The sequence below is a fragment of the Macrotis lagotis genome, chromosome 1, assembly GCF_037893015.1.
Source record: "Macrotis lagotis isolate mMagLag1 chromosome 1, bilby.v1.9.chrom.fasta, whole genome shotgun sequence".
NCBI classification, from domain to species: Eukaryota; Metazoa; Chordata; class Mammalia; order Peramelemorphia; family Peramelidae; genus Macrotis; species Macrotis lagotis.
The window spans coordinates 309,818,629-309,838,754 of record NC_133658.1 but is presented as its reverse complement, the minus strand read 5'-3'; the positions used below and the strand labels follow the sequence as shown (position 1 = coordinate 309,838,754).

General features: G+C 35.2%; 1 protein-coding gene across 3 annotated transcripts in view; it reads right to left on the bottom strand.

The window, feature by feature from the left end:
* The window catches only part of N4BP1 (NEDD4 binding protein 1), an 86,291-nt gene that overhangs the window by 16,133 nt on the left and 50,032 nt on the right, over positions 1-20,126 (bottom strand). For all 3 annotated transcript variants that reach the window (XM_074211395.1, XM_074211396.1, XM_074211397.1), the window contains exons 3-5: positions 8,739-8,869; positions 3,548-3,644; positions 774-881 (exon numbers count right to left, since the gene is read on the bottom strand). In XM_074211395.1, coding sequence (XP_074067496.1) covers positions 774-881; positions 3,548-3,644; positions 8,739-8,869 — 336 coding nt within the window. The remainder of the gene's footprint in view (positions 1-773; positions 882-3,547; positions 3,645-8,738; positions 8,870-20,126) is intronic.

Below are 20,126 nucleotides of genomic sequence, written 5' to 3'. Positions count from 1 at the left end.
TAGAGCACTGGCCCTGGAGTCAGGAGGACATGAGTTCAAATCTGACCTTAAGACACATAAGAATTTCCTAGCTATGTGACCTTGGGCAAGTCACTTAACCCCATTGCCTTAAATAAAAAAAAAAAAAGAATGCTAATGACTAGTTCTCTGAATACTGATAAAAAAATGGCTATCTACTGATAGAGAAATGGTTATTTTTTTCATTCTTTAGTGAAAAACCAAAATACCTTACAATGGTAAATGGATGGATAAAACAGAAAAATGCATTGCATGACTTTACCTTGGCCCCAGAGACACATGAGCATTAAAACTAGAGAGCAAATTTGAATAGCATCCCTGTTTTACCTCATTCATGAAATCAGTGGTAGAATTAGCACAGTATTATATATTGTCCAATAATAGGATATCAGAAAGGACCTCAAGACGATCTAATTCAATCCCCCTTTTTCACAGAGGAGGGAGGTCTAAAGATGGGGAAGTTGCTAGTATGAGCTTATATAGCTGGCTAGTGGAAAAGCCAGAACTCAGACTCAGGACTCTCAGGGAGGCACCTTTCCTATCATACCATAAGTCTGCACAACTTAGCTGGGGTAGTAATCTGTGTTACTGTTTGGTTCTGTTTCAGGTGGGTATGGCATTTTTCCCAATGAGAGAATAATACTTATAGGTAAGGATCATGACTGATACTTACTTTTGTACCTATTTAGGGACCTAATAAGAAGCACATAGTAGATACTCAAATATTTTTTGATGGGAAAGAAGTAAATTATTACCTTTTTTTAATAATTTCTCTCCAAGATACTGATTCAGTCACAAATTCTCTGAAGTTATCATTGGTTACAATTATGCCACCAGTTTTGTCAGCTAGGTGCAACAGAAACCTATAACATGAGAGGTGTTAAAATGTACAACTTTGCCCTACTTTAAAAAAAAAACAAAACCAAAACCAAAACTCACAAAACATACATTTGCAGTAATTATTTATTTTTCAAAAAGGATTCACCAAGCAAAGGAAAACATCCAAATGCATTTAAGAATTGCATAACAGATTATTAAATACTGGAGAAATCATGAATAAAACTAAAGCATTTACAAATGCAGAGGGAGACTATAAAGTGATATATTAATGCCACCCACAAACATCACTCTTCATTTTCAGCCATAGTACACAAAGGAAATTGATAGAAAAATCATCTATAGTTTCTTCAGGCAGATAATTATTATTTAAAACAAGATATAACTATCATCAGCAGATGAAGTAGTTAAGAGAGACTGCATTAGAAAATAAATATGTTTGTAGAAGTGGGAGGTCAGGTGAATTTATTAGAAATATTGCCAAATATTATTCTCTGATGCCTAGGACATTAGTCCTATGTTTCTGTTTAGATACATATTCTATCAAGTGCAAAAATTCAAAGACATTAAGAGATAAAGGGTAAGGATTAAAAATTCACCCTGTCATCTATTTCATTATTGGGAATTAGACATACATAAACCCTATGAGCTATGCCAAGGTTAATGGGAAAAGAAATATGGTTTTAGTTCCTTCCAGGATCAGTTTCAGGTTGTAAATGCTTTACATTTTACATTTCTTTACATTTATGTGGAATATCTGTATTGATTTAAGACCTTTGAACTTAAGTATAATATTGTATAATATAATGATGAAATATATTAAGGAATTATGACAATCACTGGCATTAAAAGTCTAAATAAATAGTAGCTATTTTTATGGTGGGCACAAAGCATAATAAAGAAAATAAATATCTGTTATTCTCATTGATGTTAATAAATCTGAGAATATAAAAAAGATATACTCTTTAGTGTTAAAAATAACGGTCTTATTTTGGAAGTTATTTTTGCTGATTGTGACTTGTGAGGTTATTTGCTAGGGTAATTAATAACAAGGGTAGGGCTTCTGTGTATATGTAACACATCAAAAAGCACACTTTTGTTAGAACATTATTCTCTGAATAAACAAATTTAGGCCTAGTAAAGGGAGGGGCCTATATAAGTTTTTAAAGAAATGACTCAAAAGTTGACTTCAGAAAAGGATACTACAATGACAGAAAAGATTTGTAGCATCCCATTGCAGTCTAGATCTTGGATGTTTGCTTCTTTCTAAGAGTAGTTACAGGTCTAGTATAAGCACTTCTCCCTGATGACATCTCTTCCATGAACTCTATTCCCAGTTTCTTAGCCAGAACCAATTATTATATATCCACAAACCTCCTCAAAATGCCACTTTCTCCAATAAGATTTCCATGATTTTAATAAGTTGGGTTTTTTCTCTTTTGTACTTTGTTAATGATGAAGATAATAAGAATATAAAATAACAGCAGCCTGCTTATATAGTAGTTATTTTAAGGTTTGTTTAATGTTTTCCTGAACAACTCTGTAAGGCAGATAGTACAACCATTTCATTTTAGAGGTGGGGAAACAGGATCAGAGGTTAAGTAATTTGTCAATGGTCACACAGAAAGGGATCAGATTCCAACTTGTTGTCTTTTCACTATACCATATTGCATCTCTTTAGTACTTACCATATTCTACCTATTATGATTTTATGAATGTCTTGTGCCCCAAATATATATATAGGATCACAGATTGAGACTTTGAAGGGATCTTAAGACGTGAATCCAACCCTCTCATTTTACAAATGAGGAAAATAAGACACAGGAAAGTTGTGATTTTCCCAGGGTCTCACTATGAATTAAGTGACTGAGGTGTGAGACATAAACCCGGGTCCTAGTGACTTACTATCTATTGCCCTTTCCACACTCATGCCTCCATGCATAGAAGTAATGTTTTGAATATAAAATATTCAGTAAATGTTATATCCATCTAATGGATGGATATAAACCTAAGGGAGAATGTTTCATGATATTTATATCACATATAATCCTATATGGTTCCAGGCTCCTGCTCGAAGAAACTCCTGTTAACCATGGTTTGTAGTGGGTTAGGCTACATTAGAAGACCAGTAACTTCTTGCAAAGGGAGCAATGGGCAAATCTAATTATTATGGTGGCTGAACCCAGAGAGAGCTTGGAATAAAAACAATGTAGGATGGGTACCATCTTCCATTTTCCAGATAAAGAAAAGTGGGGGCAATATAAGTACAAAATAACTGACTAAAACACTATGCCAAAAAGCACCACTATGTGTATTATTAAACAAGTTATTAAAGCAAGATAAACTGTTTTGTAATGAATTTTAAATTTAAAAGTCTCAATATTAGACACTGCCTTTACAGCTTTCAAGTCCCACCACCATTGTACAAAGTTTTTTTAATACCTTGGATGGAAAAGAGATTCATTTTCTTTTGAGTTCAGCTTTCATCCCAAAGACATGCAAACATACAGCTTCATGACTCTTAAGTAATATTTCAATGACCTGATGCCTTGAGTCTAGCACTTTGAAGGGTATGCTCAGAAAAAAATAAACAATAAATCCCACAAACTATAAAACTGTGCTGGTTGCTTTTTAGGTAGTAGGTTCCTCACTACTCCTTTACAAGAAAATTAAGGACAACTACTTTTCTTACCTGTCATCATGAGAAGCAATTCTTGCTCCAAAGACCATCCGAGCTGGGGTTAAAGATAATATTCCAAGATCCTGGAGCTGAGTCAAAAAGTGCTGCTCTGTTCAAGTAATAAATATGAGTCATTCAGCAAAAAGATGGTCTTAGATAGATCTTAGTCTTTTAGATAGATGCAGACAAGTAAGGAACTGAACTGATTTGTTTACTAGCACAGGGAAGGCTAAACTCAATGACAAGGGGAAGAAAAACCCTAGATAGAACTTATAACTTTATTCTATTTAAATTTTTTTAGAATAATATAAAGCAGTCAATTCAAGTGATTTTAAAAATTAACAGAGAATATAAAACTTCATTTTAAAAAGTATAAGAAAATACTCCAGTTTTATATTACAATTAGTTAATAAATAAAAAGCCAGAGGAGGGAAAGAAAAAAAGATAGTAGGTAAGGGAATTGAAAAATAAATAAATCAAAGAAAGAGAGTGAGTTGGGTACATAACTAAAAGGGATTGTTTTCCAGACACCAAATTATTTCTGATGTTACATAATTGCACTTTTTGACCTTAATAATTATTGGGATAGGAGGAGACAAGCCTAAGAAATGAGCCAATGGGATAGATAGCAAAAAACAATGGGTTGGGAGTCAGAAGAGAAGGCTTCTAATCAAAACTGTTATCAAAGAGATCTTGGGAAAGTTACTTTTCTGAGGGCAGCTAGGTGGCATATCGGATAGAGCACCTGCCCTGGAGTCAGGATGACCTGAGTTCAAATCCGGCCTCAGACACTTAATAATTACCTAGCTGTGTGACCTTGGGCAAATCACTTAACCTCATTGCTTTGGAAAAAAACAAAAAATAAAAAAAAAGTTAGTTTTTCTCTTGAAGTCTTAGTTTTGGATCTGTAAAATGAAGGGTTTGACCTCGGCATTTTGTTTTCTCTCAAAGAATTGTCTGGGGTCACTGAGAGTTTAGTGACTTGACCAAGGTTCCATAGCAAAGATAGAAAGCTTTTTTTGTTTTGGCAAGGCAATGGGGTTAAGTGACTTGCCCAAGGCCACACAGCTAGGTAATTATTAAGTGTCTGAGGCCAGATTTGAACTCAGGTCATCCTGACTCCTGGGCCGGTGCTCTATCCACTGTGCCACCTAGCTGCCTCTTGACTATGCTATTTGTAAAAGCTGTCGAGTTTTAACAATCTATGAATTTATGTATATGATGTTGAAATTTGGCAAATTTGCTTTTGAATCAATTGATAAAATATTTATTCAGTGCCTACGAAGTGCCAAGCACAGTGCATACAAAATTAGTTTAAAAAAAAGTACTAGCAATATAATGGGAAGACAAGCAGCAAACAAATCTATACAAAGCAAGATATAAATAGAATAAATAGGAAATAAATGAAAGAGGGAAAACATTAGAATTAAAAAATGCTGGGGGGATGTTTTGTGTAGAAAGGAAGGATTTTATTTTATTTTTTATTTTCTGCAAGGCAATGGGGTTAAGTGGCTTGCCCAAGGCCACACAGCTAGGTAATTATTAAGTGTCTGAGGCCGGATTTGGACTGTGCCACCTAGCCACCCCTGAAAGTAAGGATTTTAGCTGAGTCTTAAAGAAGCCAGGGAGGTCAGTAGTTAGAGCAAGGAGGGGAGAGTATTTCAGACATGGGGACAGAGTCACTGAGTATGCCCAGAGTTAAGAGATAGTATGACTTGTTCAAGAACAGCCATGAGGCCAGTGTTACTGGACCACAAAGTATGAGTTGGAAGGTAAGACATAAGAAGACTGGAATATTAGGAGGGGACTAGATTATGAAGGGTTTTGAATGCCAAATAGACATCTTATAATTGTTTAGGGAGGCAACAGGGAGCTACTGGAGTACTGAGTAGAAGGATGACATGGTCAGACTTGTATTTTAGGAAAATCATTTTGGTGGCTAATTGGAAGATGCACTGGAGTAGGGAAAGACTTAAGGCAGGTAGAGCCAATAGCACACTGTTGCAATATTCCAGGTACAAGGTGTACCAGAGTGGTAGAAGGGTCTAAGGAGAGAAGTGGGTTTATTCAAGAGATTTTGCAAGGTAAAACTGACAGTCTTGTCAACAGAGTAGATGTTGAGGAGTAAGAGAGTAAGGAGTCAAGGATAACACCTAAGTTGTGAGCTTAGGGATTGGGAGAATGGTACTGCCCTCTGTAGTAAGAGGGAAAGTGTGCTGAAAGAAGTTGGGGAGGGGGTGGTGTGGTGGTGATAGTGGTGATTATATTATTATTACTGTGGGAAATAAAATATTTTTATTTTGGACATGTTGATTTTAAGATGTCTACTGGACATCCAGGTTAAATTATCTGAAAGGTAATTGGTGATATGAGACTAGAGGTCAGTAGAGATGCTGAGGAGGATAGTTTGATTTCAGAATTATCAGCATAAGAAGTAACATACTGCTTAGGCTAAAGACCTAAATCTCCTTATGAGATGATGAGGTAGTAGAAGAAAGGAGGGGAGGGGAGGAGAGGGCCCAGAACAAAACCCTTGTGGGAAAACTAGAGTTAAGAGGGTATGATTTAGATGTAGAATTAGGAGGGAGTGATGATACAAAAAAAAAGTATCAAGAAGGAATGATTGACAGTCTCAAAGGTTAAAGAAAGCTCAAAGAAAATGAGGATTGAGAAAACACCACCAGATTTGACAACTAAGAGATCACTGGTAATTTTAGAAAGAAAAATTTTGGTTTAATGATGAGGTAGGAAATCATGTTGCAAGGAAAAAACTGGTAGCATCTATCAAACTTGGCTTTCCAAGGAGTTTAGTCACAAAGGGTTGAAGAAATTAGGGATAATAGTTGGTGGGGATGGAAGGATCAAGTGAGAGTTTTTTGTAGCATGGGGAAATTCATGGGAATATTTTCAGGCAATAGGAAAAGACTGAAAGAGAGAGAGGGAACAATCTATTGGAGATGACAGGACTGAATGAGCTCAATTAAGTAGAGAGAGGGAGTTTAAGCCTTGTTAAGAATTAAGGTCACTTTATCATGTGATACAAGGATATAGTGGCAGAAGCTCTTAAGATGACTTGAGATGAAGAGGGAGCTCACTGCAAATTGCCTGAATTTTTTCAGAGCAAAATGAGACGAGGTTCTCAGCAAAGAGGGTGGGGGAGGAATCATGGAAGATTTGAGGAGACCCAGTTGAGATTATTGAACATAAAACTGTAGTGGACCCAGTGAGAACAATTGGGTGATTTTTCTCCACTTATATTCAGCAGCACATATGTAAGAGCAAAGGCAGTGAATGGTAGGTGTGATCCAAGACTTAAGCTTGGCAGGGTATAACTGGGAAAAATGATAAGGGGACTAAGGATTCAAGAAGGGAGGACATTGCAGAGTTTTAACTGGTTCACCAGAAGGTCAAGATGGCAAAAAGAAGAGGAAATGATTAGTGCAAGGGAGTTAGTCTTTGAGAGAACTGAGGAGTCAAAAGACTGGTGGTCACAGTGTGGCGGAAAAATGTGGTTTTGTAAAGGAAGGCTGAGAGAAGTGAAAAGCCAGTAATTATGGTTGGATGAGGGGATTTCAGAATTCTTGAACTTGGAGGTGGTATATTTGTGGGTAATGGCTAGCATATGGCTGAGGTGGGGTAGGGGAGTGGGTCATGAGGAGTAGGTTTTAGGAATTGAGTGGGTAAGGGTGGTTGAGGGAGAGCTAATAAGTATGTTGAAGTATCCAAGTATGAGAGCAGTAGTGAGGAGAAAAATATTATGAGCCATGTACTGAACTCATTGAAGAGGGAAAGGAAGTCCCCTAGGGGTCTGTAGACAGCAGGGATGAATAGTATGAACCTTAAAGGAAGAGAGGTCAGTTACTAAGTGATGGAGGAAAGGGGAGAAACCTGGAGACCAACATCTCCACCCTGACCAGTGAGCCAAGGAGAATGAATGAAGGTGTAGCTATGGATGGGGTGGCCAGGGAGGCTTCATGTCTTTGGCAGGAAGTAAGGAACTGGGACAAAGCTGCCTGAGGAGAGATAAAGTCAGAGAAGTCAGATAGGATGAGAATTAGGAGAGAGTGATGATGAAAAGATAGTAATTTACTAAGTGTTTAACGAAAACAATTTCTGAAAAATGAGAGAATCTGAATTTTCTTAGTCCTAAATTTCTAGGATTTAAGGAAGTTTGTGTTCTTAATTGCCTTTCTTTCTTTACCTCTCAACTGATAATTTCATCAAATGTTGACTCATCTTCTCTAGAAACCAGGTTGTACATATGATCAAGTTTCACTTCCTGCTAAATTTCACTTCTTGTTTAATTCCTGATTTCCTTTACTATGTTTGCACACAATCAAGGGTCAGTTTGAGTTACATCTCAGGTATTATTTATGGAGCCTTCCTACCCATCTTTTTATGTGGCCTTTTTTTTTTTTAAGTTTTTGCAAGGCAATGGGGTTAAGTGGCTTGCCCAAGGCCATACACAGCTAGGTAATTATGTGTCTGAGGCTGGATTTGAACTCAGGTACTCCTGACTCCAGGGCTGGTGCTCTATCCACTGCGCCACCTAGCCGCCCCTTATGTGGCCTTCTTAAGAGATAGCCCTAAGTTTACCCAGGCAATAATGATTAAATTAAAAATTTTGTTTGCGTGGCTTTTAGCATTAATGTGTTAACAAGTGAACAAAATAATTTACAGTTAGCCCATAAAGCATATGATCATTTTAAAAGTCAAATATTCAGAGGGCATATTTCATTCAAAGAGAAATGTCAGACTACTACTAAATACTTTCACCAGTCATGAAGAAAATCAACTCCATGTGGGGCATCTAGATGGTGCAGTGGCGTCAAAAGAACCCGAGTTCAAATCTAGCTTCAGACACTTAATAATTAACTAGCTGTGCAATTTACATAACCCTACTGCCTTGCAAAAACAAAAAAGAAAATCAACTCAATAGACAGTCTTTCCTATAAAATATCTCTTCACTTGAATTCTTATAAAATCTTAGATTTACAGGTTTCAGAAGTTGGAGGTACACGGGAGTTTCTAAAAGTATCAAAAGCAACATGAGCACTGAAAGAGGAAGAGGATGGGAGGAAGGAAAAGAAAGGTCTTTAAGAAATACCTGTTGGCAGAGGACTTTAGGCTAAGCAGTACATGCTAAATTTAGGAACCCTTTTTTTCCAGTTAGAAGTCTAGAAAAATCCACTAGTTGCCTTACCTGTGATGTTAGGATCACGCCTTGTTCTCCACTGAGGGACGAAAACTGTAATATTTCTGTTGCCAAGTTTCCAAAAGTATTCAACAGCTATTGCAATCCCTCGACAGGAAAAGAACTTGTTCAGACCATGACTATAAAGAAACAAGTGAAATTTGTCTCAGTAAAGTACTTTAAAAATTGCTTACAATTATGACATAAAACGTGACCTGATAAAAGTATATAGGGTAATCTGAACCTAACAAAAATAGTTACAAGAAATTCATTATAATAATGATTATGCCTAAGCCTTGGTCAAAGGTACATTAAGGTTAGTGTTTTGCAGAAATAATTAGAAAGTAAATTGCTACTACAATGCAAAAAATTAAGAACAATGAATGTATTTTTCAAGTCCTCATTGCTACAGACTTTCCACCATTTGAAATGTAGTAACATCATCAGTCAAGATTAGATGCAATACAAAGACATTCATGGAATTCTAACACCCTGGGGCCATTCTACTTTTCTGGTTCTTACATTTTATGAAGATATTAAAGAAATATTTCTCTTCTCTCTTATTCCTCATACTAACAAATTCTTTGCTAACCTTTCATTAAGCTTTTACAAGTCATTATTTTCTGGTCCTTGAGATAAACTTTTAAAAAGTCAACTTGGATATAAAATATGAACTCAACCTTCTTGCTTCCTGTCCCCAATAGACAACCTAATTCTAAATACTTTATGAAGGTAGTTTAAAATCTATGATTATGAAGTACCAATCTATTGGTAGGATTACCAATATTAGAGTAGAAAAACTCGTTTTCAATATTCCATGATGGTGGCTGCATTCACAATACATATTTTATAAAAACAAAACTGAAAGGCAAGAGAAGAGGAAAACGGAAGATTGAGAATGAGTTAGTAGAGCACCACCTCTAGAGTCAGGAGGGCCTGAGTTCAAATCCAGCCTCAGACACTTAATAATTACCTAGCTGTGTGACCTTGGGCAAGTCACTTAACCCCATTGCCTTGCAAAAACAAACAAAACAAAGAAAGAGAATGAGTTAGACATATATACCTCTGTGATATACCCTTTGTACTTCATGACTCCTGACTGGAAACCACTGGAAACACTTTCTTCTAGAGAAAAATGTTATTGACTATTCAGAAATTACTTCCAAGTGTGCTAGCAAAAGCAAAATATATTTGTATCTTTATTATGACATGTTTACAAAGTTTGTTGTTTAAGGTACTTTAGTCTGAAGTTATTTACATCTCATTCCTGTTCTACATTGCTGCTAATATAAACCAAGATATGATCTTAATAATTTCCTATATTTAATACTTTTTTATACTTGCTAAAAATTTTATAATATATTTGCTAAAATGAAAACAAAAATCCAAATACCTTGGTAATATTCAAGGAAGAACATTACTCTCCTTTGATAATCACAGTACTATAACTTCAGTTCCAACTCAAATCTACTTCCAACTCTTTTTCTCTCTTAGGTTACAGACTACTATTACTAAGTATTTCCACCTTAGTGTTCAACTAGGACCTCAATTTCAATGATATATTTAAAGTCAAATTTATCATCTTTACCCTAAAACAGTTCTCTTGAACTTCTTTAGTTCTGTTAATGGTAGCACTATCCTCTTAGTCACCCAGGCTCAAAATCTTGGTCTTTTTGACTCCTTCTCCTTTATCCCCTACTATCCCCTGGTCATATCCTTCCATGATGATAGTTGCATTCACAATGCATATTTTATTAAAAACAAATAAAAAAACTCAAATAAAAATAGTAGGAAAGGAAAAATTGAAAGAAAAATGAGAAAAAGAGAAAAAAGCTGAGAATGAGTTAGAACCATACATACCACTATCATAGCTCTTTGGTCACCCATGGAGACCACAGCTTATTGGCTAGGAACCTGTCAATACAATCCTACTTTATACTCCCTTTGTATGTATCTTTTCCTTTCCGTCCCCATTTCTAATATTCTAGTTCAGTCCCTCCCCATCTCCCTGCTTCTATTTTGTCTACTTGTCAATTCATCAAACTGCCTAATGAATCTTCCTAAAGCTCCCCTTCCAAGAACTTTCAATGATTTCCCAGTGCTTAACAAATAAAGTCCAAATTCTTATATTGGCACTGCAGGCCCAGAATTCAGCCTCCTATCTTTCTAATTGTTTCTCAGATCCTCTAGGTTAAGATTAAATTATTGCAATTTACTTTTTTAAAAAAGATTTTTGCAAGGCAAATGGGGTTAAGTGGCTTGCCCAAGACCACACAGTTAGGTAAATATTAAGTGTCTGAGGCTGGATTTGAACTCAGGTACTCCTGACTCCAGGGTCGGTGCTCTATCCGCTGTGCCACCTAGCCGCCCCTCTTTATGGTCAAATGCTGTCTTCCTTTCTCCTCATCTCATACTTGTTCTGTGCCTTTTCTGATATAATTTCTAAAATCTGGAACTTACATCCTGGCTGCATGATCCTGTACAAATCACTTAATCTCTCAATAATATTGGTAATCAATGACTATAAATTACTGAGAAAGTACAGATCCGCATTTGTAGGGGAGTATCCTCGCCCAGCAGTTCCCTGTACCAATAAAATCATAGGTCTTGTCTTCAGGTCTCATCTGTGAAGATACAGGCATAAGAGAGACAGAGAGGCAGAAATTTGCTAAGACCTAGCATGTCTTCTATAAGAGTCAGAAGAAGGAATGTTAAAATTCTATCTTTGCCACTTTCTGAGCTACCTTGGAAAAATCAATCTCTCTGCACTTTGTTTTCTCATGTATAAGATGACATGCCTGAATTTAGACTGAATTGTAAAATTTTTTGTAACTAAATATATGGTTCTAAGTCTTCCATGAATACACTAGTAAGAAGTGGATCTCTTCTATCTTCTGAACTTTTCACATCCATAGTTCATATTATTATTTATTATGGTACTTAAGAATCTATTGTGTACTATGAGTGCATACATGTTTTATTTCTTTTACTGTATTTCAAATTTCTTAAAAGCAAGAGGCCATGTTATACTTCTTTATTCCCCATAGCAATGAACAACAAAGTTGAGGACTGAGAAAATATTGCATACTCTGAATATAGTTTAGAATAGAATTTCAGAATTCTGCTGGCTAAGTCAAATCAGTGTCATCATTACAATTAATTATTCACAAGAAACAAGGAGGCACTAATTACATAGCACTGTACACACACACACACACACACACACACACACACACACACACACAAACATACACACAGAAACACACTGATTAATTCAGGGGTAATTTCACCAAATGGAAGAAGTATCTTCAATTGCAAAGTAAATCCTGATTAGAGCAGTCTGTTACTAGTTTCTTTTTTCCTTTTTTGTTTTTTGTAAGACAATCAGGATAAGTGACTTGCCCAGAGTCACATAACTAAGTATTAGGTATATGAGGCTGCAGATGAATTCAAGTTCTCCTGATTCTAGGGCAGCTCTCTATACACTGTGTCACTGAGTTGGCCCAACTAGTTTCTTTTAAAAGTAGGGAGAAAGACATAATTCTGTCCTCTAAAGAGTCAATGTTTAAAGGGCCATATTAAAGCTGGAAGGTTCCTAACTACCTTCTTGGCTTGCTTGACACAGAAAAAAATCTAATTTCTTTTGTTTATTTACTTCTGTTTGGTGCTGACAACAGAAAATGAGGAATATGGACTCAAATTATCTAGGCTGTTCAATGAGTCTGCTCTTGTGAAATCCTTAGGTTGTTAGATCCTTAGGTTGTTATTTTGAACTATTCAATATTTCAAGATCTAAGACCTTAACAGTATCTCTTAATACCTTTTAAAATTTAGCTAGACTAGTTAAAGTGCTAGATTTGGATCCAGTTTGAAGTTGGATTTGAATTCTGGTTCTGCTACTTACTAATTACCTACTTATTATGAGCTTTGGGGCAACTTTATATGTCTGTAGGTCCCAATTTCCTTAATTGTAAAATGAGGGAACTGGACAAAATTACTTGTTAATTAATCTATGACAAACGTCTGCCACAGGATTCATACCTTAGATAGCATATCATGTGTTCTCTTGGCACAGTCCTTAAAAACATGGACCACTTCTTTTCTGGATTGGTGGATGCTAAGTTTTATTACACCATATTTAATATAAAACAACAAAGTCCACACAAGGATAAGGCAGTGATTATTAGAGACAGGTATGATGAAAATGACAGAAAGTATCAGCTGATGACTTAAGAATGAGGGAAGAGATAGAAACCTAAAAAAAAATGCAGTGCACAAGACTGTACACAATAACCTTGAGTCATCAAAAAGAAATTAAATTACAATTAGTAGCTTCTGCTTAAAAAGGCAGGAAAGGGCCACAAACAGTATAGAAATATTTACAAATAATTTTTAAAAACTTTTATTTTTGGCACCTGAAGTAATCAACTTCAATTGAACTGGAAAGTCCACTTATTTAGAATGTATCATTCAGCAAGGACACCAGAGCAGTATTAGATTGAGGTACTGTGGCATTATTGTGGCATTCTGATCGGATAATTATCACTGTTCATTTGTCAGCTCCATGGATATCTAGTATAAAATTCATACACACCAAATAGTTTCTATTTTTAATCCTGGTAAGAAGAGTGAAAAATATGTGAAGTTCAATTAATACTTATAGAATGGAAGTAGAATTTCTCACAATATTTTGAATGAGTAACTAAGGATGTGTGCTTGGTTAGTAAACTTGCTCTCAAGTTTATAGGAGGAGGAGGAGTGGGGTGTTTTTTTAGTATTTAGTAAACTTATGGGAGTATTTACATCCCAAATTCCTATGACAACAGTCTAATTAAATAAGATTTTCATAACTATTTGTAAGTAAAATATTTCAATGTAAACAATCAATTGCTGATTCTTGAAATTTGATCTCTCTACAGAACCTTGAATACATTGCCTATTATCCTTACTTGAGATCTTTATGATTTTTTGCTCCCAATATTGTAAAATCTCATGAGGGGACTGAAATGGGTTATCCACTACTTTATACAACCTTATAATCCTGCTACATCTCTATCCTTCAATCAACTCTATTTTGGGACCAAATCAATCTTTGTAATAAATAGCACCATTGTTGGTAAACTTTCAATAGTTCCTCATTGTCCAAATTAAGTCTCAAATCCTTAGTTTGACATTTAAGGTATTCAGAAACTCACAGACAGAAAGACTCAGAGGTCATCTTGTCCAAATGCTGTACAAAAACAATCACCTCCAGAGTATACTTGACAAGAGGTCATCCAGTCTTTGCCTGAAGACTTCTAGTGGTGGGAAACCCATTCCTTCCTAAAGAGGCCCATTTCACTTTTGGATAACAACTCCCAGCAATATATTTTTCCTTATGCTACACATAGATATACCTTTGAAATTTCTATTTATTGTAGGAACTTCTGCTTCTTGTTCTACTATCCTTATACATGATTTACTTTCAAGTATTTGCATACAGCTTTCATGTTTTCTCTAAATCTTCTCTTCTCCAGATGAAACATTCCCACACTATTTTAGAAATATTCACAGAATATGAACTCCAAAATTCTTCAGCACCTCCACTCTCTAGCTTATCAATGGGCTTCCAAAAATACAGTGCCTTGACCTTATCCCAGTATTCCAAACGAGAACTAACCAGAACAAAGAACAGCAGAACTGTACCTCTCCTGCCTTGGACACTGCCACTTCTCTAATGCAGACTCAGATTAATGTAGCTTTTTGGGCTGTCATATCATACAATTAATTCATCATAAATCTTCAGTCGACTAAACCACCCCCCTTTCATCTTTTTTTCAGGCTGTCTTTTTATGCCTTTTCTGTATAGTGTAAAACTGATTTTTTTAACTGAAGTACAAGACTTATATATTTCCCTATTAAATTTGATCTACTATCCCAAGATCTTTTTGAAATTTTTTTTGTATGCAACACCCACTAGACAAATGATCTCTCCTAGATATGTCATCAGAAATAATAATCATGCTAGCCTGATATTTATATAGTGCTTTATGACTTGTAAAATGATTTAGTTTGATAATCTCAGAAACTCAGGGAAGAAGATCCTATAGAAATTCTTTCCATTTTACAAATGAGGAATTATACAACATAAAGGTAAAGTAACTTATTCATAGTCACATGCCTTGTACACGTAAGTAGGTTGTATTGAAACCCCGATCTTTCATTCTCCAAGTTCAGAGCTTCTTTTTACACTATCCCACAAAGTCTATTTCTCAATATGAATGCTAAGCTGTAGTCAAACTATATCATTTCTGTTATAAAGACATAGTATGTATGTTTTCCCATCTTAGTTGGAAGCTAGCTCTTCCCTTCTGACTAGAATGCACCCCCATTCCTTTTTTTTGTAGCCATCTGTACAAAATTTTCCCTACGAGGTCCAGGCCAAATAATGACTTTTATGAAATCTCATTATGGCTTAGCCCTATGATTTATACAATGGTATGGTGAATAGATTGCTATGCTTGGCTCATTTTCCTAAATTCAAATCTAGCCTCAGAAACCCCAGGCAAAGCTCTTAATCTTGTTTGCCTCAGGTTCCTCATCTGTAAAAGAAGCCAGAGAAGGAAATGGCAGACTACTTCAATATCTGTCAAGAAAACCTCAAATGGGGTCATGAAAAGTAGAATACAACTGAAAAAATAAGTGGGTTTATATGACCTCTGTCCCCTCTAAGATTCTAGATGTTTTAACTTTTCAGAAACCAAAAAAACCCTATCTTTTTATTATTTTGCTTCTACATCTATTATGTAGAATTCATAGAAAGTACAGTTTCAAGAAAAAAGATCTTTAAGGAAATTTTTAAAAAGTTTCCTTCTTTGGAAGGAGGAATGGTAGAATTTTTACTATTTCCATTTTGTGTTTCTTTTTTTTTTACTTGAATATAACTTTGAGAACTCATAAAGGATGGTCAATTAGTATTAGTCAGAATCATGACTTGCACTTTACATCATTTTGTCAAATCATAATGAGGAATTAGTGCTAGACTTCAAAGAAATAAATGATTCCAACAGCATTTTGTATTTTGAGTTGGTTAAAGCTATGCAGCTTGGCTCATTTTCTGGATTCCCCCCATCTCCAATAAGAACTGTAAAAAAAGAAAGTGAAATTATAAGAAACAGTAATATTTGAATATGAAGACAAGTATGGTTTTGCTTCCTGTCTTTTGACTTAGAATTAAAACAAAAGTACTTCACAATAAAGCTTAAATTTCTTTTAAACTAAATTCTCCTGAAACACTGACATGCTAATTTGAGAGATCTGTTTTTGCTTGCTAAACAGAACCTTTAAACTTCTAAGAAAGAGGAGACACATATACAACACTCTAGGAAAGGCTGTTTATTATATAACTGCCTGCATTTTCAGTAATACTTGAGGGGATGAGGGTTAATGTTTGTTTAGATAGAAAATCTGCAGGCGTGCTTTCTGAGGCAGCTTTTACCCTGTTCTCATCCTGAGAATTTCCTGGGAAAGATGACGTTACTGATTCTAAGAGCATGAGGGAGGAAAAACCAGCACTCTACCTGGCTGTTGCCAGCTAAGTGGTTGGAAACAGTCGTCATCTAGGCCCCACCAAAAGTACTATCAGAGAATTAAAAGAAAAAGATAACATGAGGAGACAGGAACTTGACCTAAAAGGAAAAAAAGTAGTTCAACTTCCAAGACCTTATCCATGCTTTTCATGGTTTCACTGATCAAACAGGACACTTCATTTGGATTATCAGACTAAAATATGAGGTAAGGTTTTAATGGCATTTCAATCTTCAAAGTCAGTCAAGAAAAAAAGGCTTAGAGTTTTATCAATTCAAGTTTCTTCTTATCAACTGAAGAACAGTTGATATTTAGTGATTGTCATGAGGGCAGGAACCTGAATTAAACCATTCAGAGATCTTATTTTACTACCAAGTTAAGCTTAACGGGGTTCCATATGCTTAATATTTGAATGAATTCTGAATCAGACCATATGGACACCAAGTCATTTACTTTGCTTTTCTCAAGATTTCTCATCAATCCAGTGCATACATACTTACACAAGAGGCTGTCTTAAAAACTATAATAGGATAAAATAACCCCAGTTTGATGGCATGGAGAAAAAAGCATATCAATAATTATCTTGGCTATGGGGTTGGCATTCCTCCTTTTTAATGTTGTCCGTGGTCCATCTAATAAAACTAGTCCATTCCAGAGGGCAAGGTAGTGGTAGGCAGTATAAAAAAAAAAAAAGAAAAAAGAAAAGTGGAGTGAAAGAGAGCGAGAAATCTGTCTGTTTATAAATTTTTTATGCTATCTTTACTGTTTTTAATTTTTTTTGTTTTTAATTTCTTCCCCTTCTTTATTTTTTCCAATTACATGCATAGTATTCAACATTTATCTTTTTGCAAGTTTTTGAATTCCACATTTTCCTACCATTCTTCCTTCCCTCCCCCACCCCCATGGCAGCAAACAATCTGATATATCTCATCTTCCTGCTATTTCTGGGACAACTGTTCTGATCCAGAGTCCAAGGGAGTAAGTCTTTCTAATTGAATCTCTATAAACTATTAGCTGATCCATCAAAAACAATTTTTTTTTTAGGTTTTTGCAAATGGGGTTAAGTGGCTTGCCTAAGGCCACACAGCTAGGTAATTATTAAATGTCTGAGATTGGATTTGAACCCAGGTACTCCTGACTCCAGGGCTGGTGCTTTATCCACTGCGCCACCTAGCCGCCCCATGATCCATCAAATTTACTTGCAAGATGCTACCTGTTGATGGGATGTCTTTTGCTATGATCAATTTAAAAATTTTACTTAAGAACAGAATAGCTTCTTCCTTTCCACGAAAGCCTACTTGATCTAATGAAAAATAATTCTATGTTCAAGTTAAAATATAAATGCCAAAAAAATGTGGCCTGTGGTAGCTAAAAGTAAAGTTCACTAAGAATTTCACTAGAAGACACTTATTGGAAATAAGAGTTTTAACACTATCTCCCTCTTTTTTTTTTTTTTGGCAAGGCAAATGGAGTTAAGTGGCTGGCCCAAGGCCACACAGCTAGGTGTCTAAGACCGGATTTGAACCCAGGTACTCCTGACTCCAGGGCCGGTGCTTTATCCACTGCACCACCTAGCCGCCCCTATCTCCCTCTTAAAAATAAATAAAAAATAAGTTCAACAACAAAACATTAAACCATGAAGTACTCTATATTTCACAAGAGTTTCTTGAACTTTAAGCTCACCAACACATATCTATAATCTACATATAGACAATTAAATGTCCTATTCAAGAAAAGATGTTAAAAGATTTAGTAAACTAGAAATGGAGACCTTTAGAAATCAAGACAAGAATTTTTGATAATTTATTAGATTATATTAATAATTCAAGGTGAATAACACTTTCCAAAAATGATAAAATATTACACAACAGAAAACTTGTATATTAAACATCTCATGATTTAAATTCTGTTGTAAGTACTTTTTGGCACACAACAGAAAATCTGTACATTTTAATTAGCTCATGGATTTAAATTCTTTTGCAAGTACTTTTTTGGCATAATGTGACCAAGTGCTATTAAAAAAAAAGTGTGAGTCAATACTGCTTGAAACACCTAAAATCAAAACAAAAGATTTGGCCAATATAAAACATCTAAATTCCTTCAAAAGGTAAAACTTTAAAAAAGCACATTAAAGAAAACTGAAAATACTGAATTTAAGAGATGTTATATACTGTAGATTAATATCAGTATGCTTCTAGTGGTTTGACAACAAGAACTTAAAAATAAGATTATCTAAGGAAACTTTAATTTAACAAGGAAGGAAGCAAATATAAGAATTAAGCAATCTAAAACTGGTAAGAGAATGACAAACCTGAAAATAATACAGCCAGCTTTAAATAAGATATCTTTGCTCAAGTCATTCTCATTCTAAAGATATGCATCAAAAAGAATGAAAAGCAAAAAATGATTAATTTGTATGATCCATTCTGATTTTTAAAATTGAATGATGACCCATAATATCAACAATGCACTATATATCAAACGACCTAATTAGCTCAAATTTGTTAAACAAAATAGATAAGAAGCTTCTGATACTCTTAAAATAGCTTATTTCCTGTTAATGGTTGTGAAGTGTGCCTGTTTCCAAATTACTGTATTTCTAAACTAGGGAAGTCCACTACCATCCAAATAAGAAGGGTGTAGGTATAAAAGTTTTTGACAGAAGGACAGTAAAAGAAATGTACCTGAATTTTTTATATTCAGGTGAAAGTTGGGAAGACTTTTTCTAAGAAAAATTCTTGCTGCCTACTTGTTTGTACAACTCTCATTAGCTTACTGGTTAAAAATGAAGAGAATTTTCTTAGAAAGTTGAAGGTAGTGATATATCTGTGGGGATGAGAATGGATGGGAATGAAGAGAAGTGGGTTCTCTGTCGGCTCTAACATAACCAGAGGCCAGATATTTAAGGTCCTAGGCATTTAGTTTCCAACACTGTAAAATGAAGATGGATTAGATTACTAAATGAAAGAATGTCTGAGCTAGAAGTAACCTAAAATGTTTAGATCCCCCTCCCCCCCATATGTTCAGAAGAGAACACTAAGGTCCTGAGAGAGGTGAAAACAACCCCTGCCACTATTTATTAAGCACTTGGTCTATGGGTCTCTGCTGGTAAGTGAGTGAAATAAAAACCTGGTTCTTTACCTCAAGGCTCTGAGAGTCCTAATAAATAACTACTTCACTACTATCACCATGACCACCATGACCACCACCACCACTACCACCACCACCACCACCACCACCACCACCAACAAATTAAATATGAAAAATGTAAAGAGCACTAGGGAAGAGAACAAGAGTAGAGGCAGAGATTATTTCACAATGGAAAATAGGAACTGATTTGAGAATTTCCATATCCTTAGACAGAGGCCTTGCTAATCTTCTCTGTGTCATTTAGGGCATATGTAGAAGGGACTTGCCCAAGGTCATCAGCTAAAGCTCTTGTAGCTCTAATACTTATGAAAACAAATTACTGGAACTATTTCTTTAAAAAGTAAGTGGCCAAAAAAAAAACCCCAATACTGTTAACAATGACAAAGGCAAACCTGTATCTTTAAGGCTATCTTAAGTTTTTAATTTTTTTTAACTGCACAGGAAATTATTAGAACTTATTATTTATTCTATTTTTAAAAAGGAATGGTTTAAAAACATGTGACCTAGAACTTAGGAAATATCATTTGATAAACACAGAGGTTCTCTCTATAAGGAGTTATTTGAATGCAGTTAAATCAGCAGACATTTTCTGACTTGTTAAATGTTGTAGATGAATGTGTAAACCTAAACTACAGCTGATACCTATTTTAATATTTCTTTTCAAAGTAGGCTGATTATAAT